Source organism: Cygnus atratus, chromosome 2 (genome assembly GCF_013377495.2).
Source record: "Cygnus atratus isolate AKBS03 ecotype Queensland, Australia chromosome 2, CAtr_DNAZoo_HiC_assembly, whole genome shotgun sequence".
NCBI classification, from domain to species: domain Eukaryota; kingdom Metazoa; phylum Chordata; class Aves; order Anseriformes; family Anatidae; genus Cygnus; species Cygnus atratus.
This window is the reverse complement of record NC_066363.1, coordinates 104675737-104700069: the sequence shown is the minus strand read 5'-3', so window position 1 is coordinate 104700069 and position 24333 is coordinate 104675737. Positions and strand designations below refer to the sequence as shown.

At 41.5% G+C, this 24333-nt stretch overlaps 1 protein-coding gene across 3 annotated transcripts in view; it reads left to right on the top strand.

The window, feature by feature from the left end:
• Nucleotides 1-24333, top strand: part of LDLRAD4 (low density lipoprotein receptor class A domain containing 4) — a 281786-nt gene that overhangs the window by 83335 nt on the left and 174118 nt on the right. For all 3 annotated transcript variants that reach the window (XM_050708600.1, XM_035565323.2, XM_050708599.1), the window contains one exon: nt 21751-22209. In XM_050708600.1, coding sequence (XP_050564557.1) covers nt 22170-22209 — 40 coding nt within the window. In that variant the 5' untranslated portion in view covers nt 21751-22169. The remainder of the gene's footprint in view (nt 1-21750; nt 22210-24333) is intronic.

Sequence of the window (24333 nt, the reverse complement as noted above, 5' to 3'; positions counted from 1 at the left end):
TTTGACACGCTCCTATATGACATCCTTACTGCTACATTGTAGAGATATGGATTTGGAGTGTGGACCATTCAGTGGGTAAGGCATTGGCTTGAAGGCTGCATCCAGAGAGTGGTGGTCAGTGGCTCTGTGTCCAGGTGGAGGCTGGTGACAAGTGGTGTCCCTCAGGGGTCTATCTGTCTTGCAGCTGGTGCTGTGTAATACCTTTATCGATGACACAGGCAGTGGCATCGAGTGCACCCTCAGCACATTTGCAGATGACACCAAGCTGAGTGGTGCAGTTGGTACCACAGAAGGAAGGGATGCCATCCAAAGGGACCTGGACAAGCTGGAGAAGAGGGTCCATGTGAACCTAATGAGGTTCAACAAGTCCAAATGCAAGGTGCTGCACCTGGGTCAGGGCAATCCTGAACATGAACACAGACTGGGAGAAGAACTCACTGAGAGCAGCCCTGCAGAGAAGGACTTGGGGGTTCTGGTGGACAAAAAGCCTGACAAGAGCCAGCAGTGTGTGCCTGCAGCCCAGAAGGCCAACTGCGTCCTGGGCTGCATCAACAGAGGAGTGGCCAGCAGGGCGAGGGAAGTGACTGTCCCCCTCTGCTCTGCCCTTGTGAGGCCCCACCTGGAGTCCTGCATCCAGGTCTGGGGCCCCCAGCACAAGAAGGATGTGGGGCTGTTAGAGCGGGTCCAGAGGAGGGCCACAAAGATAATTGGAGGCTGGAGCACCTCTCCTATGAAGAGAGGCTGAAAGACCTGGGAATGTTCAGCCTGGGGAAGAGAAGGCTTCAGGGAGATCTCACTGAGGCTTTTCACTACTTAAAGGGGGCATAAGAAAAGATGGAGAGTGACTTTTTACATGGGCAGATTTTAAACTGAAAGAGGGGGGATATGAATTAGATGTTAGCAGGAAATTCTTCACTCAGGGTGGTGAGGCCCTGGAACAGGTTGCCCAGAGAAGCTGTGGGTGCCCCATCCCTGGAGGTGTTTAAGGCCGGGTTGGATGGGGCCCGGGGCAACCTGATCTGGTGGGTGGCATCCCTGCCCGTGGTGTTGGAACTAGATGGCCTTTAAGGTCCTTTTCAACCCTAGCCATTCCATGATGATACGATGATTTCTTGTCAACTTTCTTACTTAGAAGCCAGCAATTTTTGATGTTACTCCTTTACAGGCTGTCTTTGATCTCTTTTTACAACAGCAGTTGGAACTATTTTTTGTACTGTCTTTTCAAGTAATCTTTTTTTTTTTTTTTTGGTAAAAGATAGATGGAAAAATGTTGCTGGTTTTACATTTATCACTTGTGGTATAGTTAGCAGGAAGTGAGATGGGTACTATCGGCTTGTATCATGCTTGAATTTTTTCCTCAGCTTTCTGTCGTATGTTGTAGTCTCATATTCAACTATTAAGGAGTAGAAAATAATTTCAAGCTTTTTAACATAACCCTTCTCTTCACTAGAAGGAGAAAGGGAAAAATCTTCTGCACTCTTAGAACTGAACAGAGAATTTTCAGCCCACCATATTAATTTTTTCCAGTGTTTGCTTTTTAATCCCTGGTGAATGTCTGATTCAGAGTTTAGTGATGGGGAAAACTTCCTGTATGCATGCTATTAGAGATGAATGATATTTCTGCTGCTGGAAAGTAGGTAGGTATTCAGTAGCTTGTTAAAAACTGACATTTCCTCTGCCACATAGATTTGGTTGGTTTGTTTAACAGAACACTTAAGTGAATTTTTATGTGTTGGGATTTTCTCCAACATTGAAGACAATTTTGTTCAGTTGGATTTTCAAACGTTTAAAAATTGGAATAAGAAAAGCTGCACTGTTTAGGACCCTGGCTAAGGTTTTAAACAGAGGAACAACTTGTAGTGTTCGTTATTAAAATTAATTAATTGCTACTAGTGGGAAGTATGGCTGAGTTACTGTTGCAGTGAGACCAATAACTTAGAAAATTTTGAGTCCTTTATCTTTAGACTTCAGTTAGAGCTTTGCACAAGAGAAGTTTGATTATTTCATTTAAAAATGTTTTTCTTTACTTAAAAGGGCATGGAAGAGCATCTCACTCACGGATTTTTAAATGCTTTCAATGTTTCCACGGCTATATCTTTGGTAGGAATTTGGTTTAATGGCAGATAAAAAAATCTTTACTATTCGATACCTGCTTAATGGTGAAATACATGCCATTAATTTGATCTCAGTCTGTTTTCTGTTGCACAGATGTTCACATTACAAAATCATTATTGTCTACTCGTAATCAGCACTCCTATTGGAAAAGCCAATATAGGAATGGGGAACTAAATGGGTGTCTGAAGTCTCATCTTATTCTAGAGACAGTCTTTCCAAATGAGCAATAAAGGGGGCTGTGTGAGGAAACACGTCTTTGGTGTGTCTGATATGTCTGTTCTACAGCTAAAGGGAATACTTCAGCCTGACCGTTCACTCACTCAGCACCAAGCCTTTCGGTACTGAATAATTATTTTTAATGAATAGCACGGGGAGTTAAATCCTTATGACTTAGTTATTTCTCAAGTGAACTGAAAGTCTGTTTCCATAGTGAATATGAAATCATAATTTGCAATAAGAGTTCAGAGTAATGTAGTTGTGCAAACCTTTATTATAGTCAGATGAAATTTGGCCAAACTTTTCAGAAAGATTTCCATTAGATTATGTGAAAATAAAACTAAGGAGTTTCTCCTGACCTTTGGCTGAAATTGAAATGAATATGCACGATGACTACCCTAAGTTTTAATGCATTTAGGTACACATGTATTCTTTTTTTTTTCTAAGTGAAGCTTGAAAAAAATGGATAAAATCAAAGATTTTCTGATTTCTTTGAGCTCTTTTCTTATTGTATAAGGCATAACACTCTTTGGTTTACTTGTAAAATTGTGAAATGAACATGGGTCCCTCAGGTAAAATTCTGGTCAGAGTGAAGTTATTAGCAAAATTCCCATTGAATGAGAGCAGAATTTCACTGAAACACAGAGCCCTTGAAATCCAGTGTGAGGTTAAAAAATAAACACAAAACCTAACTCGTATTTGAAAAAGTCTGTATGGTTCTCATGTACTTCATATCTTTATTAAAATAAAATGTGTTTATTTATCTTCAGACTAACCCTCATTTCTTTAGACAGTATTGCTAAGTTAAATCAGAGCGAGTTTGTTAGTAGAAATTAATTGCTCACAGTGTTTGTAAAAACAATTAGTAACGTACTAGTAAACACTCCTCCAGTTTGATAACCTTTCTGTGCCAATTTATGTTTCCTTTGACAGTATATAATTGGTCTTTGACACAAAGTATTAAAAGTGTTAATCCTAAATAGACGATGTGTTCATGTCATCCCCCTTCAAGTAACTGAATTTTGAAAAACAAAAGCCTTTTTTGTATTTAGTTTCAAAGTGACTGGGCAACTTACTTTTTTGTTTTTAATTTGTGTTACTTGGTGACTCATAAAAGGAATTTTAAAACCAAAGTGGCAATGCTGTCTCCATTGCTTCCTGGCTTGGACAAAGGAAGATCTGATACTGTGTCTAAGCAAGGTTGTCACGAAATGTAGCCCAACATATTCAGCAAGACTGCAGCACTGAAGGAAATCCTTTGCAGCTTGTTCTTAAACTCTCCACTTAAACACTCCTTGGGGCTAACAGCAAGTAATGCAGCCCGTTTGTCTTGCAGAGGCAGGACTTCTACCTGTACGACTTCTGGAGTCAATGCTACTTGTGAGAGACAAGCTCAGAGCTCGGGGAATCATTAATCTTTAGCACTTTTAAGAAGGAAAGAGGGCAATGTCATGCCCAACTGGGGCTGAACAACTGGTATAATTGTAATGTGCTCAGGGAAGGAGCTATTCTTTCCAAAATTGTCCAACAGATACCTGGACCAAACCTGAAGAGAGACCTCTGCGAGACCATTAAGATGAGTAAAAGGAGCAAACCATTTCACACAGAGAGTGCTAGGGAGGACCTAGAGCTGAGAGGAGGCCCTGGCTTCATGACACCTTTCAAGAGAAAAAAGCTACTGCTGGGGGGGCAGAGAGAAAGTCCTATTGTATTATCCCGTGCTTTCTCAATGAAAGACTAGTTTCTCAGCTCAGAATAAGAAACAAGAGAGACTGTTGCTTTCTAGGTTGGTTCTTTTGTATTTTAATGAGAGTTATTTGCTTTTTTTTTTAATAGACAGATTTCATTTCTCCTTGCTATGCAGAGACAGCAGACTGTCTCAGAAGCATTATCAGCAAATGAGGTTAGAAAGTATTCCTCGTTACAGTTATTTCAGCTGCTCACTGCTCTTTGGGGAAGTAGCTCATACTGGGGATTGTTCTGTAGTGCCTCAGTGAAAGGCATTTTCCTTGGTAGTATTTTAGCAGTTGCCTGTTACAAAGCATTGCGGCTTGGTCCTTTCTCTCCCTTCTTGCCTTACCTTCATCTCTGCTTCTCATTCTTCCATAATTTATGGGCAGATAGTGGTAGAACACAGGGGAATGGTTTTGAACTAAAAGAGGGTTGACTTAGATGAGATGTTAGGAGGAAATTCTTTTCTCAGAGGGTGGCGAGGCACTGGAACAGGTTCCCCAGAAAAACTGTGAATGCCCCATCCCTGGAGGTGTTCAAGGCCAGGCTGGGTGGGGCTTTGAGCAACCTGGTCTAGTGGGTGGCATCCCTGCCCATGGCAGGGGGGCTGGAACTAGATAACCTTAAAAGGTCCCTTCCAACCCAAGACATTCCTTGATAATTTATCTAAACAGCTTTCAACAAACCCAAAGAGATTGTATGCTTCAAAGCTGAGTTCTATTTCTTAACTCTCATACTTCTTGAGAGCTGTCAGAAGGTAGTTTTACGTGTGGAGAGAGAATTGCTTGTTTCACCTCAGCAAGTATTTTTAGTTAAGCATTTTTCCTTTAGGCATTTTCACATGGTCTCTACTGGATCTTTAGTAACATACAGGCTAGTACATTTTGTTTTAAGTTGTTATTTGTAGTTTTGCTATAATTTGGAGATAGCCAGAGGCTGTACCTCCTGTAAGAAATATATTTTCATCTTCATTAACATGAAGGAACTTGCTCTGTTAACTGCAGCTGACTTAATGTTGGGAGCTTAAGCACTAACCTGAAAGATGTCCATAGGACATTTAGTTTAAAACAACAAGGGTGTAATTCACAAGTCATATTTAAGTAGTAGCATCGTTTAAACCCAGTTAGCAACTGGTTTTAATAGACTTTGCTATTGCAACCTTGGTTATGACTTTCCTGGTTGATAAAATTATTTGTTTAAAATTCTTCTTTTTTTATTCCCCACTTACTTTTGCTAAGAAGTGCTTAGTTATGATCTCTAAAAGCCTGATCAATCAGTTTGTTAAACATATGTGTACTAAGTTTATGTGTACTATTAAACATATGTGTTAAACATATGTGTACTAAGTCTATGTGAGACTTTTTCTGTGTGCTGAAATTTATTTTTGGCCTTGGGTTAGGAGCAAAGAAGGCTGGCAAAGCAACTTTTGCATTTCAACTTCCTCCCAGCTCCTGTGTCTGGCAAATCACAGGGCTGTAAGAAGTACTTCTGCTTCTAGTTCATGTCCTGCTGGCACTACCTTCCCAGTGGATTGCTTCCCCCAGTGTGGCTGGAGTGGGCTGTGCGGCACAAGGCAGGCGGTCCCTGTGGGCTGCTGGTTCTGGTCAGGTGCGCAGGCACTCCTAGTCCTCAGGTGAAGCTCTGTCTGCCACAGTAGAGCTTGCTGTGTCTGACATCTCATGTCAGACAAGCTTGAGAAGAAAGAAAAGTATTTGCCCTTTCTTTTGACATGAGAATCCCCTTTTCCTCCAGTTTTCTGAAAATAACACATTAACATTTCATTTTTTTTAATTAATTGTCACCTGTTAGTGGTGTCTGCAGTAATTTTGTTGTCATCCTGATGTCATAGGAACATTACAACATATATGTCTGCCTCTACCTACAAGCAGGCAGAAGCTCCCAACCATGTGTTTTTCCCTGCTCCTGTATTGTGATGGTGGAAGATGCAGTATCTGTGAAATGGTTGGTAGCCATGACCATCTTGATGATGGCTACTGAAAGTGCTCTGAGAATGCTGCTAAAGGTGTTTAAAAGCCTCATCCAAGATGTTAGTCAGGGAGCAAAGAACTACCCTCCCACCATATTAATTAATTAAAAAAGTTCATTTGTGTAATCTTATAACATGTATGTTAGTGTTGTTCCTTGTATGTTGTTTCTTGTGGGAAAAATCTGTGGGGAAGCCTTCTCCTCTGAGATTCGGAGTTCTGCTCCCCATCTTCTCAGTTGTCCAACTGATAGGAATAAACTCAGAGATTTGAAGCTTACAAATACGTATTTTATACATACAAAGAAATGCATCAGATTTAACTTTAAATATCTAGTATACTCTCTCCAAATGTTTGGATGGATGCGTGTGTACATGGAAGAACAATGTCTTGGTAAATACCTACCTTACTATCTAAGATTTTAGAATCATATTCTTAGAGCTAATTTATTTCTTAGTAATGAAAATTTTATCTGTTAGTGGAAGTATTTCTTGCAGTTGTTTTCCGTGGAAGCCGTGCTAAACACCATGCTTCCAAAAGTGAGAAGTGAACGTGTGTGCATGATACACATGTATAAACTATAAAACAAATGTCTGTAATCTAGCTACTGCTTTTTAGTAAATATTTGCTATTGTATGACTGTTTTCAGCTGCTTATCACTTGACGTATCTTTAACTTTGGGTCTGAAGTTCTCCATGCTGACTGTCTGCGTTCCAATATGTTTTGTTTTAGTGGAAATGGCTGCGCAGTTTCCAATAACAGGATTAATAAAAAGCATATTTTGCATTTTTGAAAAGGAAATACTCTGGTGAACTTTTCTTTAGAAGCCTACAGTCCTCCCTGATTTAGACATTTGATGGGAATTTGGTTTTTGCTTCTTAACTTTCCAGTGCTATTAATATATACTAGTAAAACGTTTCTTGTCTCGCCTAGCTTACCCACATCGAACTGATGTAATGAGGAAGCCCCTAAGGAGATGCATGGTTCTCCTGTCAGAGCAGGGTCTGAAGTTGTTAAACAGGATTGAGGCCATATGTTGAGTACAAAGAGGAAAAGCACTATCAGACGTTCGTATTTCATTTCTGAAGGCATTTTTATACTTGGATGTGAGGAAAAAAATCTGTAAAATGCTGTGTTGTGGAGTACTTGTAAGAAAAACTGAATATGAGCAGGTCTGAGCTTCTGGGCTGCTGGACTCTGGGAATAGCGGGACTGGGGTTGCCCTGAATTCTGCTGCAGAACCTGTCAGTTAGATTAGCTTAATGCATGTCCCCAAAGTGACTGAGGACAACACAATCTTTTTTAGGAACTTGATTTGAAAATCTTAGTGATGTTCTCTGTACTGTGTCTTCAAGAGTATAATCTGGGAATGAAACATTTAATCATGCTTTTGTCAGCACAAGGCTTATACGACTGTTATTTGAGGGTATCAGAGCCTATCTGTGGTTTCCAGTTTAGAAACTGGGAAGATAACATTTTAAATTTTGTTTATATTTCTTGATTGTGTGTGTATTGTTTTTAGTAGCATTTTTGAAAAGTGAAAAATGGTTTCTTAATATTGTGAAATCAACTTACCGCATTCATTTACGTATGCAAGGATCTGTGAAGGGATAAAGGATAAAATTCTCTGCAGCTATGTACCTCTAGAATAATTTTTGTGAGGTTTTCTAGTTACATTTTTTAGATTTTTAAATGAGTTAGAAATCTGGAGACTTAATGGACAGTATTAATCTACATAGCCATACTTAAGCAATCACTTGCTTTTTTTTTTAAGAACTAATTAAGTTAATTCTGTTCAAATAGGTTTTATGAATAAACATAAGTTTACATAATGGTTTTCACCATTTAAAAAAAGCCTGTACTGGTGCAGCAAACCTGCATGTGCTCACAGTCTCTCTTTTTACCCCTCATGGGGTAAGATGCAGCACAGTACGTGTTGTGGCTGTCATGTGGGGGTTTGTCCAGGTATCAGGCGCCATATTGTGGGTTGTGCTCCGCATCTGAGTGGGCATCTCAGGGGTGGGTTTCAGAAACATCACGTCTCCTCTGGTGGTACCCCCGTGGGAGCTGCCAGGCATGAGCTATGCCGAGCTCAGCAAGGGACCAATTCTCACCTGAGTTTCTCACCTCACCAGAGGTTGTGCCTTGGTGCTGGGGAAGGCCTTGCTGGTGCTGCTAGCTCAGCCAGCCCTGGAGAAGCTGACCCCTATCTTTCAGGCAAAGCAGAGCCTCAGGGTCTAAAATAAGCCATCCGGTTATGGATGTGTTTAATGCATTCGCTGGTACAGAGATTTCGTTAGAGAAGAAGGGAAGGATCGCACCCTGAGGGATGCTGCGGTGCTGGTGAAAGCTGCTGGTATCAGTGTGGCTTCAGCTGCCTGTGTGTGTCTGTCTTCAAATAACCGACTCCAGATTGTGTTCAGATTTAGATATGGGATAAAGATTGGTTAAAGCTGTAGAGTATTTAAGTAGCCAGAGTAGGATATGAAACATCGGAGTTTGTTTAAAAGCTCATTCATGAGACGAAATGTTCCTTTGTTTGCCAGGCTGAAAATTACAGTATCATTCACTTAATTTCTAGTAGCACCCTTCAAACTTCTGAGGCCCCTGATTTTGGTGAGAGAAATAGGAGCACAGTCAAGGCACAGTGGTTTCAGAGAAGACCGGGGTAGGAAGGAACCAGAGCCACTAAGATTAGATGGCACACCAAGGTGAGCCTCGGTGAAGACGCATGAAGAAGTGTGTGTCTGAGTGGCTCAGAGGCTTGAGGCCTTGGAGCTGAGGTGAATTTTTCAGCAGTGTTACTAGTAATGGGCTTTTAAAGTGTTGGAAGGGAAAGGAAATAACAGCAGTCCTGTGAAAGAGACCCCAAGAACCACCGCTGCCTTTATCGCTGAGTGAAAAAAGCAAGTCTTGGTATAAAGATTTTTTTTGGGAAGAAAATGAACTTGACTCCAATGAGCTGATGCAGGCAGTACAGTAATGATAGACTTTATAAAGCAAAGTGTATTTTATTAATGTGCTGCAAAGCACTCCAGAGATTCTCAGTTCCCAAATTAAGCTATAAAAGATAATAGAAGGGTTTATAAAGTTTCTGCATAGTGAATGATTTCATGGCAATGGCTTTGTTTGTTTTAATGATGTGAATGGAGGGCATTTGCCTGACGTCTTCAGCATTCCCAAGGAGAAGAGCTAGGTCCAGGAGTAACATTTTGCATTTTACTGACATAGTAAAGACCCTTTTACTGAAGCTGTATCCTGGTGCACTTTGTAGTTTGTGGGTAGAACCAGAAGCTTACTATTGCTGTTACTCAGGTGGTTGCAGAAATAAATTCATTTGGATGGTAGTTGAGGACCAAGACTTTTTTTTGGCATCCATAATCTTAACATAGTTGTGCATGGACAGGACGACTTCTGTAAGTGGTGGTGTTTTGCTGACAAGCTTGTCTGAGGAGTTGAGAACCAGTATGGGAAGAGAGACTGAGCGGCGTCTGTCTTAGACCAGCCTTTTGCCTTTCCAAAACCAAGCATACGCAGACGTTCTTTGACTGTGCTATGGCTGAAGGGCACCCTGAATGCAGTCCCTGAGCGTGGAGGTGCGTGCTTTCTCCAGGAGCAGAGGATGAACAGAGAAGTTGTGCATTTTTCACCTGGCTAAATGGAATGACAGAGAAAAGTCTGACTTTTAGAAGTTAGATCTGAGCTACCGCTAATGTATTTTAGTTTGTGTGCAGCATGTTTGCTTCTTGATATTTTTTGTTAGGTATCCTCCTTTGCCTCCCTTCCATTCATTTTCATGGTTAAATTGAATTATTAATCTCGGCAGAACTACCTGCGAAAGTACTGCATTGTGTTATTTTGAGGTTATTATTTTTAGTGTAAAGTAGTTTCCTCCTGAAGCAGAAAAATATCTGCATTAATGCCATGAGGTGCTCTAAAAGAGCATATATTGCAGGCACAATGTGTGTGCAGGGCTTTATATAAAGATGCACAGGCACAAGTGCATACACGAATACCCAAACAATTTTCAGAGATGCTTTGTATAGCTCGTACAATGCTGATAGGTCATTGAAAGTTGCTGTAATATAAAGAGGTTGTAAGAAGCCTTCTCTGTGAACTGGGAGAAGGTATGGAGTTTTATTCACTAACAGTTAGAGAATCACTTTTTCTTTTCCTGAAGTCACCACATATCAGGCTGTTTATAGGCTTTGAAAAGAAAGATTTTTTCAGACTGTGAAGGTATGTATGGTGTTATTTGCTTTTTTGATTTAGCAGATTCGTCTATTTTTTGAACGAAGGATTAAAATAAAGTGAAGAAACTCAATCCCCTTCTCCCTTACAGGGGTGGAGGCTTCATCCAGCTGTGAGCTCTTCTGGCTTCTCTATAAAATGCTCGTGCATTGCCCAACTGCCTTCATGTGTTTCAATTAAAACTTGGCATTGTCAGATCAGATTTGTTGTAAGTGCAGTTTGGTGGTTTATATTATGCAGCTGAGTAATGGAAGGCAGAGCATATGTGTGCAAAAAAGGCATCTAGTTGGAAGCTGGAGCTGAACTGCATTCAGTTTCTGCCAGTGCTGCTTTTAAGTTTGTGCTATTTTAATAGTTTCCCAAAGTGATAGTGTTACTGAAAGAAAATAGCCCTCTGAGCTGGCATTTTTGATGTTTGCTTATGGCCACAAGGTAAATTTGATTTGGTTATTTGTTAAAAATCCACATAGTTCTGTCTGCAAATGCATATTGGATGTTTTTCCTCGTCTGTTCCGTGTGTTTTTAATAAATAATAAAAAGGCCCAGGGCTTTTTTTGAGCTCCTGTATGTAAAATAAGTTTAGAGCTTCAGTCTTGCCACAAAGTCTGAATTATAAAATGGTTCTGTTTTGATGTATAACGTGATTTAACAGGAGCAAAACCTTTGACATTTTGTTGGTAATTCAGTTTTAAAATTGTGAAGATGTATGTGCTTGAAAATGACCTATCACAAATTCCAAAATGTGTAGTGAATTAACATGCTAGGGTTTGTTTGTTTGTTTTTGTTTTTGCTAGGGAACAGATTTTATATGCTACTTCAGTTAGTTTTTCTTGCATGTTGTTTAAAAATGAAGAAAAACACTAACAGAGCCAAAAGCATGAGTGTTAAGCCAGAAGGGGTGAGAAAAGTCAGAAAAATGCCTAGGTAAATCAGGGTTAGTCTTGCTTGCTTATGCATACCGGCTTGCAACTTACTCCTTCAAGAAAAAATAAAAGGGGAGCTGGAGGGGGGACTGAAGAGAATGAGTAATTCTCCCATTTTGTTAAAGGAAGATAGCTGTGCACAATTCTGCTGGACATCGTCCTCTCAGTGACCATAGTGTGGCATTACTGTTTGTCCCATTCTGGAAGATGGGGCAGGAGAGGAGGGCAGGACAGTGATTCCTGGGGCATGGGGCATATACGACTTTGGGCTGGAGGTGGGAAAATTCAGTTAAGCCTGCACATCGCTGCTGAGCAGGGGATGCCTGTATAAAGACTTGGCTCTGCCTGTGGGATCTGGGACCACCATCCTACCTCAGAAAAGTTTTCTTACATGTGGGTGTTGCCTTGCATCAGCGGTGGAAAGAAAGTACCGCATACCTCTACAAAAGTGATCGTTGTTGTTTGCAGGATCAGCGTTCAACCCCCAAAGATTTTGCGTTTGAAAAGAATGTGAAGTGCAGATATTTAATTTGATGATAATTAACTTTGAACAGTGTACCCAAGCATTTGGTGCATTCTGAAGTGCTTTAAAATCAAGGTTCCAGTTGGTTTCTTAGAAATTTTGTAGTTAACCCAGTTTCTGCTCTTGATGCATGACTGACTGGGTAACATATGATGAACTGTGTTACATAAGATGCTCAGATTGTTGATCCAAAATTCTAGATATTTAACTCTTCTGAGATCCTAGCGTTTCTTGTTTTATTTTTGTCCTGTTTTCTCTCTTTAGTATTTGAAGTGTTGATATGAAGCCCTTTTCTGCCAATGCTGTTAGCAGAAAGAACATACATACACCCATCTGCCTGTTCCTTGGGCATGGGAATGGGTTGCGCTGTCAAGAGCTTTAGCTATGTGGTGCAGTTTAATACAGGTGGGATTTCTCCTGCTTTCTCTTCTGTTTTCTTTAAATAGGTGTGTGTCTTGCTGTGGGATATAGTGGAATAAGAATCATCAGGGTTATTGGCTCCAGCTGCTTCCTCAGCAGAAAACTGCAGTTTATTTGGATGAGCTTTGCTGTCTCTTGAATATTTTGAGAAGACAGTCTCTTCCCTTCCTTGCATCTTTCCAGCCCAAATGTTTGGCTCTTTATTATGCTTTATTAATAAGTTCACTGCTTTTTCTCAGCTATAGGGCTGTGATGCAGGAGGCAGATGCCCCTATTTGAAAGCATTCCCTGATCCTGGAAGCTGAATTATCAAAGACACAAAGTCAGACTTTCATTATGTTTTCCACCTGTTTAAAAAGAAGAAAAAAGGTATTCTTTGCTTTTATGGTAAGACTGATGATAAGTTCGTCTCTGGAAAATACAAAGCTGTAACTCCGTGGCTGAGGAAGACAGTGGTGTTCATGTGCAGAGATCATCGTTTTCTTCTGAAACGAGATTGAAGCATTTCTGGTTGTAACTGTGAATGTTTAATAACACTTCATAATTATCTATAAACTACATAGGAATCCTATAGGAATCCTATAGGAAATCTATGTCTATTGGCACAGGGTTGGGGTGGGAGAAGACTGACAGGTAGGCTTGAAGGACCACACACGTAATCTTATGGGTATTTGAAAGTAACTATTGTGTTCTGGTGCTTAAATGGACTACGGGAAACAAGGCCTGAGAGGTCAGATTTCCCTGGAGGGGTGGGTAGTGCCAGGAGAGCAGGTGAATGGGATGTTTGCCTGCGAGAAACAAAACAGCCTGTCCTTAATGCAAGTACCAATTTTTGAGCTGTTTTCTCAAAAACCTTAGAGTGTATTTTGCTTTCAATTAATTAGTTACTGGAGGTGCTGTCAGTGTTGCATTGCTAACAAGCTGCTTTATTTGCATACAGTTACAGCACCTCAGCTGCATCCAAATAATGGCATATGAGCATAGCAAGAAGGGTTTTAAAATATGACAAAGGTATATTAAAATACATTTGTTAATAAAAATATTGGTAAAAAAGATGAGATGCTTTCTGAATTACAGCTGAAGCAAGAGATTTGAAATGCTGTTTGCCTCCTTATGTCAGTACTAAACGAGAACTTCTTGACTAGAGGAATTATTCAGATTTAACTGATAACAACATTAGTTCCCATGCCTTTATGCTGTATGTTTATGTAAAAAGCTGTCCTTCAAGGACAAGAAAAAGAATAACCTCTTTGCTTTTGTTTGTTAAGTAATGAGGGATTTGAACTGAATCCGTGTTGTTCTCTGGAAAATGAGATTTAGTTGATCACCGGAGGATACTGCTTCCCAACTGTGTTCTCCGCTTGCATTTTGTGTTATTTTATGGGTTGTTTTCCAACAGATTTTTTAAAGAAGGACAGTCTTAAAGGAGACTGTCTTGTTAGTATTGCCTGGAAATAAAAAAAATCGCTGGCCTATTACTTAGTAAAAAGAGTTTCTTTGGGGTGATTTTACAACACTAATGGGATTGTTTTGGGCTTGCGGAATGATATATTCACTCAAGTGCAAAATCAAATTAATCAAAATACTGCTTTAGCTTTTTCTCTTTATTTTATTAGTAAACACACCTGTTACCTAAGCGTTTTGTAGCTCCTTAATCCACAGGTAGAAGTTGCAGCCTCTTTACTGATGGGATCAGAGCCTAGAAAGATCAGGTAACACATCCTAAAAAACAAAGGCAAATCTCCCAAGTCCAAAAAAAAAAAAAAAAAGAGAGATGCTAAACCATTATTTTCTTCCTTTCCTCATTTCCAGGCTGAAAGTTGGAGTCAAGTAACTAAGAGCTACTGAGGCAACTGCTTAAGCCCCACTGAGCGTGGGGTTTAGAAGGAAACGTGTTTCCGTGCTGAAGGAGTGCAGGAGTATCGTATCGATGAATTGATGTGGGCTGGCATGGGCAAAAGCACCATGGACTCGAGTGAAACTTTTACCTGGATATGAGTTTACTATACAGGCTTCATGTTAATCTGGTTGTTACCTAGAATCATTCTAAAAATGATTCTATAAAATCAAGGGGGGATAAAATTCAAGTAGATGCCCAGGAAAGCAAAGTGTCTGGAAACCACGTTACTGGATTGGGTCTCAGGGTTGTTGCGTTGAGTTCGGATCTCGGTTGTAGTGTGATGGTGATGATGCGGGTTAACCTCGCTGGTTTTCCTGGGTACAGGGCAAAAGGGAGACCTGGTCTTAACAGGGGCAAACAGGAGTCTGAATCTCCATTGCCATATGCAGATTGTTGTAGCTTAGTGTGAAAATCAAAACTGGTAGAATATGGAGCAGCAGGCTGCAGAATTTTTCAATTTTCTAACACATGGTGGAGTTCGGAGGGGAAGCTTTAGATATTTCTTATAACAAGAATCCTTTCTGGATATAGTCATACTTTTTTGTTTGTTCATTTATTTTCTATGGTACTGAAGGTAAAACGGATTGATCTGTGAGGTATGTGATCTAAATAGGCCGTCTGAAGCACAAAAGCTTCCTTCTGTTAGAAGAGGCCTACAGCTGGGAGCGCCCTGTGTGCCCGGTGCCTGTCCCCGCTTTCTTTAAACTGGGGTTGCCCTCTCTGGATAGCTTCTTTATGCATCTGGGCTGCTAAGATGCTGTAAATAAACCAGATGAATTCTTGTGGCATGGTTTCCTTTGCGGGAAACCAGAGCTGGCTGTGTGTAGTAGTGTGTGTGAAGGCGTAGTGGGCCTTTCTCCTACGTTCCTTGCACTCCTGCTCCCACCAGATGGACTTCGATAGCACTGACTGATACAGCCTTCCAGAAAGCTACAAAACTCTTATCAGTGCTTCTTCAGTTAATATGATGACAGTCTACGCTAATTAAATTGTAAAGTTCATGTTTTGTTCTTTAGCAGAAGAGGATTTTCTCTGGTCGTGGTCCAAGTGCCCAGCATGCGATACCCCTCTGAGGTGGCAGAGCACCCTCGCTCCCCAGCGGAGCATGCAGCAGATCCAAGTGCTGTAAGGGCAGTAGTTTTATTCTCCAGCAGCTTCCTTGCTCCTTGAGTCTCTTCAGCATCAGTTTATTTTCCATTGCAGTTAGCAGGCTTTCAATGCTCTCTTCTGCATTTGCCAAAATGTGCTTTTTCATTCATACCAAGTGTTTTGACAGAAGCTGGAATAGTTTCTGATGACTCCTCCTATTAAGCTCTGAATTTTCAGCTTCCCATGGGTAGCTGTTTCCACAGTCCCCAGCCATGTCTTAAGGGAGGGCCGCACCATTCTGTGTCCATACGCCGCTTGACATTTTCATGTGGGAGATGCTGTCTTCTGCACTTTCCTTCCAGAGCAATCAGAGTACAGATGTTTCTGCCTTTAAAAACTTAAGTGCAGCTTGGCCTAGATTCCTGCAGTCTGATTTTTATGCACAAAATTGGTGCGTGTGTATGGATCTTCATGCATGTATGTGTATATTAGGATTTTGGGAGGTGTTGGCTTTGGCCGTGTACCCTTTCCCTGGGGTGTGCAGCGCCCTGTCCCCAAAGGGGCTGTCGATGAAGAGAGGAAGGGTGCCCCCAGGTCTCTGAGGGATGGGCATGGTTGGCGTGGGCTGACAGGTATCGTCTGCTGCAGGAAAAAACGTCGTGCTCTCCTGAGATGTTTCCTCTGTGCTTGCACGTCCTGCGTGGCACAGCACAGCAGAGTTAAATGGGTGACATCCTTATCCTGCTGCCACTGTGTACCTGGGTGTTCAGGCTCAGTAGCTGTGACTCTTGAAAAATGGGATGCAATTGGGTGTTGGGTGTCTTGAAGGCTTGAGGTGTGCACCATCCGCTGGGTTTCTGGCAACTGCTCCTTTCTGATACAAGTCACAGGGACACAAGGCAAAAAATTCTGCTCTTATCCAACCTCCTCAGTGTAATTTATACTTTTACCAGCCTTCTGCAAATTCAAAACCAATGCCATGTTGCTTTGGAAAAAGATTAATTGAGGCTGGATTCTGCTCTTACTACCTCTTCATTATTTTGGCAAATAAAATTCAGAGCTCAGGTTTTTCTCTAACTGTTGAGGTTCATAGGGCAGCATGATTAATGATTTCTCTTGACAACTTCTGGTAATTATAGTTTTATTAAGGTCCAAAAATAAACAACACAATCTTCTCATTTGCCCCGCATAACACAGCTTGTACAATTTCTCCCAATAATTATCTCATCCAAACCCAATAGCTTGTCACGGAGATTTTAGTAAACTTTTCCACTGGAGTTTTACTGCATTCTGTCAGCAGAGCTATGGGAAAATGTATGGCTCCTTAGTTTGTTCATAGAGATAGAAAATAGAGGACTCAAATTAATTATTTCAGTTAACAAGATTAATGGAAGGAAATGTGGCATGCTCCTTTGTGTTATCAGTTATTTATAGGATTTGTCCAAGTGAAATACTCCTTGCTATCTGATTACCAGGGGCTATTTGCCTTGGCATGAAGCTACTAAACAGACTGATTTTATATCATTGCTTCGTTCCAAAAAGAAGTAAACAAACAAGAGGAGGAGTTGGAGGAGGAGAAATGTCTTTGCTGAAACATTCTTTTTCTTTTAAACTGGACCTTGCCTGTAGTGTTTTTTGCAGTGTATGCTGGCACTGACATTGGGGATACATCTTGCTTTCTAGACCATGTTCTAACAGGCTAGAAAAAAAGATGCTTCGTGTTGGCAATGTGCCCTCTTCTCAAGACCCATTTCCTGCTTCAGCTAATCCAGAAGGACCACAACTTGCTTTGATCGTCCTCACGTTTGCTGCAAGTCAGGGAGTTCTGTAACAAAAAGGAAGGAAAAAGCTTGGACACTGTTCCTAAACAAGCTGAAGCATATCTGAAAGAATCTGTAGGAATAGAAATATGTATGACATAACATTGAAACTAATTTTGTCAGTCACTGCAGTTCACTAAAAAAGTGAAATACAGCAGCTGTTTAAAATGTCACAAGGAAGCTGTACAAATATTGAAGATAGAAAGTGAAAACAAATGATGTATATGTGTGTGTGAGAAAGATGTGATTAGATAAACATATTTTAAACATCTGGTTTTCAGTTGATTTGTGTATGTTCTCCTGTGAAGGTCGCCTTGAGTTTTCTAAGTGGTCTTTGAGTTATGAAGCACAGTATTTCCCAAGAACTAGGATTCACTTAGCACTGGTGCAGTGTTATCTTAGAGGGAAGACAAATTATAGATAGAAGTAAATAAAATAAATGAAGATCTCACAGTAAAACGCAGACCTTACCATCTAAGAAAGAGTAGGTATAACTGGTAAATATTAATATCTAGTTTAGAAGTCTCTATAAGAAGCAAAACCAAAGCCTGGAAAACTCTGGCTGACACCAGTAGGGGATGGAGAGGTAACCTATACATGTGCACACATGCTTCATTTTAAACTGAATTAGCGAACTTTTAAAGATTTTTTATTTTTTTTTTCTTACAAACGTTGTTTTGTAAATACACAATGTTGGATTTATTAATTTTTTTTTTCCAGCCAGAAATTTCTTAAATCTCTCTCCAAGTCGATGCTGTCTTAAAATGTAGGAGGTGCAAGCCTTATTACTTCAGCAAAGTGTAGAAGCATCTGGATGGTTCAGAGCTTGTCCTGGCTCCAGGCGTCCCAACAGCACGTGGCCAAAGAAACGGGCTGTGTTTAGGGAAAGGAAATGGGAACAAAAATCAAAAAAAGAGCTGCAGTGTTTACATTTTGGTCAATGTCTCTGAGTTGTTCAATATGTTACAGAGATACCAGTCTTGGAAAAAAATGCTATTTTGCTGCTTCTTTGCATGCAAGTTCCTTGAGGCTTGGTCCTAACTAATGATTGTACAACACTTCATAAAATGTAGATATTATTGGAGGATTTAATGACACTCCCTGGCTGCTGCTTTTCTCTCTCAGATTCTTATTTAAAATTGCCCTTTAATACTGAATCTCCAAATATTTAGAAAAGAGCAATAACAGGTTGGCTAGCTAAACATACCATGAGAACCTATAACTCACATCGTGTGTTAAATAGTCAAAATATTTTGTTTGCAATTTGTGTGAGGTTTAGGTGGTGGCATCTTTCCCAGGACCATATCTGAGAAAAGTAGAGAGGATGAAAAGAAAAGGGTTTGATTTTTCTCAGGCATTCAATCATGTAAGTGCATAGTAGCTGAAAATCTTTCTAAAACAGCCACGTATTTATAAAACACAATGTTTTGCTTTGGTTTCCTTCAGAGACTCATATAATACTGCAGTGGGTGACTGAAAGCAGAAGTAGAAGCAGAGTTCCCGTTGCACTTGGGAAGGAGGTAACAGACGGAGCAAAGAGAAAATATCTAGTCTTTGTCTTCTAGATTTTCTCTTTGCCATCTGATCAGTTTAATGGGACGTGTTCCTCTTGGGGTCTCCGCAGGTTGTGGAGACTAATAGTTGCACTGAAGATTGCACACTGTTGTAGTGCTGTCAGCACTGCTTACTTTCCTCTCTCCTTTCCAGAAAAGTATTTTCAGGCTCTGTTCCTGTGAGCGGGTTCGTTTAATGTTTCTGCACCACCCCGCAATACAAGGATCAAGGCTTCAATGAGGCTGGCTGAGCCATGCTGAACTGTGTCACCAAAGGTCCTGGCCCGTGGTGTGCATGCAAACGTACCAGTCTGCTAGGAAACAAGCACAAACCTCTGCGTAAACATCAGTTCCACTTGAATGGGAAAAATTCTGAATAATGTAGAGTACAGTAGAGTAGTCATATTAGAGTAGTCATACCCTTACGTGCTGTTAAAAGTGGAATTTGCCGTTTTCCTGATGTGCTGTGGTATCAGGTGCTCTGCTTTGTCGTCTTCATCTAGGGAATACTGGAAATTTGAGAGACTTGACATTGTTGTGCAAATGTGACTGACTGGCTGGTGAAAAGTCTACCTGTTGAAAACACTCCTTAAATCACCTGCTTAGCTGTAGTGTGAAGCAGTTTCTCAGAGCCCAACTGGGTTTTGAGTTGTGGAAAGGCAGAGGAAGCTCTGAGCACTGCACAGGCTTCCCCCTTACTCATGTCCTGCCAGAGCAGCATCTCTGGAGCACAGTTCGTTGTCTGCCAGGGGAGAAGAGTGCTTTTGCAGCGACAGAAAATGCTCCTTTAGGGCAATCATCTGATATCAGTCTCTTTTTTTTTCATTTGGGGCCTTAAGGGAGGGCTTGAATGTGATGCTTCAGTGCAGTACCTTTCAAATTTAAAGGTCTGAATGAACTCTGGAAGAGTTTCAGTGTCCTGTAATGTTAAAATCGCGTGCTTTCTGTCTCCAGAAACAGCAGTTGCTGGACGTGCCAGCATCGTAGGGTTTCTGCACCACTGCTGGCTTCTTAACAAGTTTAGCAGACACGTTGAAGACGTGGAAAATAATTTTTCTTCTAACGAAAAGTTAATTTTCAGGAAAGTGGATGTATTCTATTCTCTTCAGAATCAGAAGTATGTTATATCTAATACACAGATACAGTTATTTAGTAGCAATGAGAGATTTTCCCTGGTTGCTAAGGTATTGGTGTGCGTTTCTTGAGAATCTTTAGGATGGGGAGAGACATCAAAATGCTGAAAATAGAATGCATCAAAATTGTGGATTTATAAACCAAAAGCTGTATGGCTGGAAATGTGAATGCAAATATGGAGCTATTCTTATAAATAAAAAAGAAACTCAGACCTCTAGAGAAAAGGCTTGGGAAATGAGTGCAGCATCAATCTGTAGTCATTATAGGATAGTTAGCACACTGTGAAGAGCCAAGAGGAATTTGTGCTATGGTGTATGTATATTATACTTGTTCAGTACTATGTACTTTAGGATAAAATGAGCTCGTATCAAACCGTTATTAGTTGTACAGAGCACTTTGAAGGGCTGAAATTGAGTAGTAGTAGCATTTTTAGCACTCTCTAAAATGTTATTCAATTTTTTTGATAGGAAATATTACATGTAAAGTCTTTGTATTTTTTTCTTTAAGTTGCATGTATCTGTTATATTGAGATGTTTGGGTAAGAAGTGGGGAAAATGTCTTGAAACTGATCTGTAACCTTACATGTGTTGAATGCAAGTTACTGGGTTCGAATATAATTGACTAATTAGTCAATCCCGTGCTGTTTTTTGAGACAAACTTGTGGTTTTCAGAAATACTGGCTTCCCAAAATCGAAAAATGGTCGCAACATTATTAGGATGGAGAATTCAACAAAGCAACTAGCTTTCGTTCCGTATGTTCTGAAGGAAACAGCACTCGTCAGGTGTCAAGCTCGCCTGATTGCAGCAGCACACCTGAGAACAGATCCTTTTTGTCTGTCAGGAAGGAGCCCTACGAAAGACCCCGAGGGCCAGCAGGCTGCATACGCAGCGGCATGTGCAGAGCAGAAGGTGCTGTAAGGGGTGTGAGAGTCTTCTTTGCAGTTTTGGGCCATCTGGGATGTGCAGCCTTATGCTTCAGGGCACAGGGTGGCCACTAGACGTTGCAGGTCAGGGCAGACCCCGAATTGGGGCTGCGGTGCGAGTGGCAGATCCTTGGCATCTGCTGAGCCAGGGCTGTGCTGGGACTGGCGGTGGTCCTGGCACCCTCTGCTGTGGGCTGCTCCAGTCAATGGGCCTCTGGTCTGATCCAGTCTTGCAAGCACTGGCTAGACTCCTTAGTTTAAATCCGTCAGTAGGTTATAATATCATCACTGACGTAGCTTTGACCTGCCCGTGCTACTGAATTAGGTGAGCCAAGCACTGCTACGGAGGAGGATGGCTGGGCAGTGAGAGAGTTCTTCTCCCAAGTCATCTTTTCTTTCTGTGAGCAAAACCATCCCTTTTTTCCTAAAATAATCTTTCCCTTAAATACATACCTGTCTGCTGCACTCCGTCACCCCGTAAACGTATCCTAGTTTGCACAAAGCTGGATATGTAGCAGCTCTGGTTTTCAAGGACTTGCAGATAGCCATGCTCCGATGGAGAAGTAGTATCAGAACAACTTATCCACCTTTCCCTTGCATAGCCTGTGGGTTTTTTTAACGTTACCGGATCTGAGTTGTGTCATCTGCTTACAATTTTAAACAATCAACAGCACAGACGTATAAACCTCAGACGTTTTTAACCTCAGAGGACAGAATGGCATGTACAGTGTCAGCATCCAGTGCTCTGTTTCCCTGCTCCAGAAAAGAAGGGAAGCAGCTATACGAAATGCTAATAATCTCGCTGTGGTTTTTGAATAGACTAGGCTTGAAAGCCTTGAGTATTTTTCCTTTTCCCTTTTAACTGCAATTTTGTTATTGTATTGCTGCCCCCATCTCTGCTAAATATGGCTTTTGAAATGTAAATCACATCATGTTCTCAGAGATGCATATGACACCCTAGCACTGTTCCTCTTTGCACTTCAAAGAGCTGTGTGGTCACACTTTGCATCTCAGCAAAATCGCAATATTTGCCTTCTGAAGATCTCCTTTAATGTGTACAATCAATCCCTGATAATGTGTTTTGGGTTTTTGTTCCCTGGAGTCTGTTAATTTTAATGTTGCTACAGGTCATCAGGAAACATAATCTCTTCTTTTTTAATTTCTCAGTGAGCGTGCCTGAGGGGAGACAAACACAAGAGAGGAGAGACAATTGAACATCACCATTGGCTGGGACCTGAAAAAATGGTGCTGGATGAACAGAGGATTAGAACTTAATTGTAAAAGGGAAATAAAGTCTTGCCGGGCGATTTTCTTCATTTCTGCATTCATCATGGCCCAGATTCTCTGGCTGGCTGGTTGATGGGACTGTCCAGCGCTTGCTGCTTGGCTTCAGTGCAGATCCCCTGTGCCTACAGACTGAAAGACCTGGGATCAGGTGGGAATTGGATGGTGCCAAAGCCGGGAATGGGAAGAGACATGGACTCTGACGAGCTAAGATGGAAGTGACTTGACAGCTTCAAGCTCAGCAGTTGTCTCCAGTAAGGACAGGTTAAGGTTGGAATCACAAGCTTCACTGGGAGAGCAGTATGCAGGAAGCTGGTTTTCAGGCCACAAATGCTTTCACAGGTAAGGACTTCTGCTCTAATTCTGCTAATTATTTTGGGACAGCTTGCTAGAGTTTCAAAAAAAATTTGTATAGCATCTTGTAGTACTTCCGGTTTAAATAAGATTTTAGAACATTTCACTTGAGAAACAGTTGAACACTTGTATTAATAGCGAGTAGTATCTGTATTTCCTGCCCCCTGAAATGGATGGTTATAAGCCTTGGGGAAGGCATATCTCAGCTTTCCTCATTAAAGTACTCATCCACAGCTTAACAATGAGTGGCCTCCTGGGTCAGCTGGGCCTATTTGCATTGTATAAAATATAGTCTATTAAGTTGCTCTTATATTTAACATGGGAGTTTGGCGAGGGCGCAGGATGGACTTTGTTTATGTCGGGAGGCTTCTCAGAAACACGGTAGTGTTGAGTTTTCTCCCTTCAAACAGAGCACACCTCTGTGCAGGACTTGCCAGATAACTTCTGCTTGGGCTTCCTCCCTTCCTCCCCACGTGGTCCAGTTGCAGCAGTACTTGATATGGCAAAACCAAAGGGTTTAACTGAACACTGTTTCAGCTGATTCCAATGTATTTCCCCGTAGACGTGTTGAAAATAATGTAGTAAGAGCGAGGATACGAAGGTGGTAGGCTTCCCTGAGAAAAGCTCCCTCTGGTGTGAACTGCACTGGAATTCACTGGGTGCTTTGTGTCTGAACTGGTTTCTAATCCGAGAGTTGGAAGAAAGGAAATGGGGGTTAGAAGATGCTGCTGCCCTGTTTCCACACCTGCTGGCCAGCTGCGATCCCGTAAGTAATGGATAGAAAATCAGCTGGACAGTTCTCTGGGTTTATAGGGCCTAGATAATGGGTTAATACCACAGTGAAAGTAACCAATGGGCGAGACATTTATTTTTCTGATGTAGATTTTTTGCCTTTAGAAGTTTGCTGGATTGGGGGTTGTATGTATGGGATGATCATTTTCTGTCTCAAACTGCTTTCCTTTGGGCTCCTTGCTATTCTAGGAGGTCTTCCCAAAAGGGAACAACAAAACCGTTCGTGTACCTGAGGGCAGGCTCCCCCTTTGCCCTGTCTCACAGCAGATCCACCCTCACAGAGGCTGGTGCCACCCTTCTCACTGCAGCGGGATGGTCGCTGCACGTCCAGGTGCCTGCACTTGTGCCTCAGTTCAGCACGGTAGTGCACTACTTCTAGAGGAAATCCCATCATGTCCCCCTTGCTGTGTTGCTTTTATTTACAACATGACTTCTGTGCGTGTGAGATGAGATGCCTCTTGGAGGAGAGCAAGTGGGAAGCTTTGCTCCAAATGTGCTCCAGTGCTGATGGGAGATGTGAAGTCAGGAGCCACCGTAGGGCTCTCCTGCCTCTGCATGACATGCAGCATGCTCCCACAGCTCTCTGGTGTGGTGCTTGGATGGTTTGTGCATCTTCCTCCTCACCACTATCTGCTAGCCCTTCTCCTCCTCCTGCCACTCCACTGGAAGTCTTCCTATTTGGATATCTATTCCCTCCTTCTGTGGCTCTCCCCTCTGCTGAAAACTCTGTTACCTTCAGCACCTTTGTAATATTATATTGTTTTCTTTCCAACTTTACCCTCTTCTGCCACAGCCTCAGCTCTCCCTTTGCTCCCAGAGGGTTGGGATTCTTGGCACTTGGATGAGACTGCTCAGGCCGCGGGGCCTCAGAGTCGCTGACCTCGTGACTGCTGCTGGGTGGAGGGGAATGGCAAAGAGGGCTGCATAAATTTCAGAAAAACGAAACCCATGTCCCTGGAGGCCTGGGACAACAATCAAATTGTGGTGACAACCCAGCAGATTCCTACCCATTCTGGACACTTTAACAGCATGAGGGTTGTGCTCTCTTTCGTAAGGAGCTCTTTTATTCTTTTGGAGTTGCCCTCAGGTAAAGAAGTTAATAAACATTTTCAAATCTTGTTAGCTGTACTAAAGAATTATTAAACTTTCAGGCAAGTTGCACCATATGTTCAGGAGACATGTAAAAGAAATGGGCAGAGGACTTGTAAAGCAAACAGGCTGAATTGCCATTGCTTTTAGATGATAAGAAGGCAAGGCCTTCTGTTTCTCCCAACTTGAATCAAATTGATATCCACTTTTTTTTCTTTTTTTGGAGGTCAT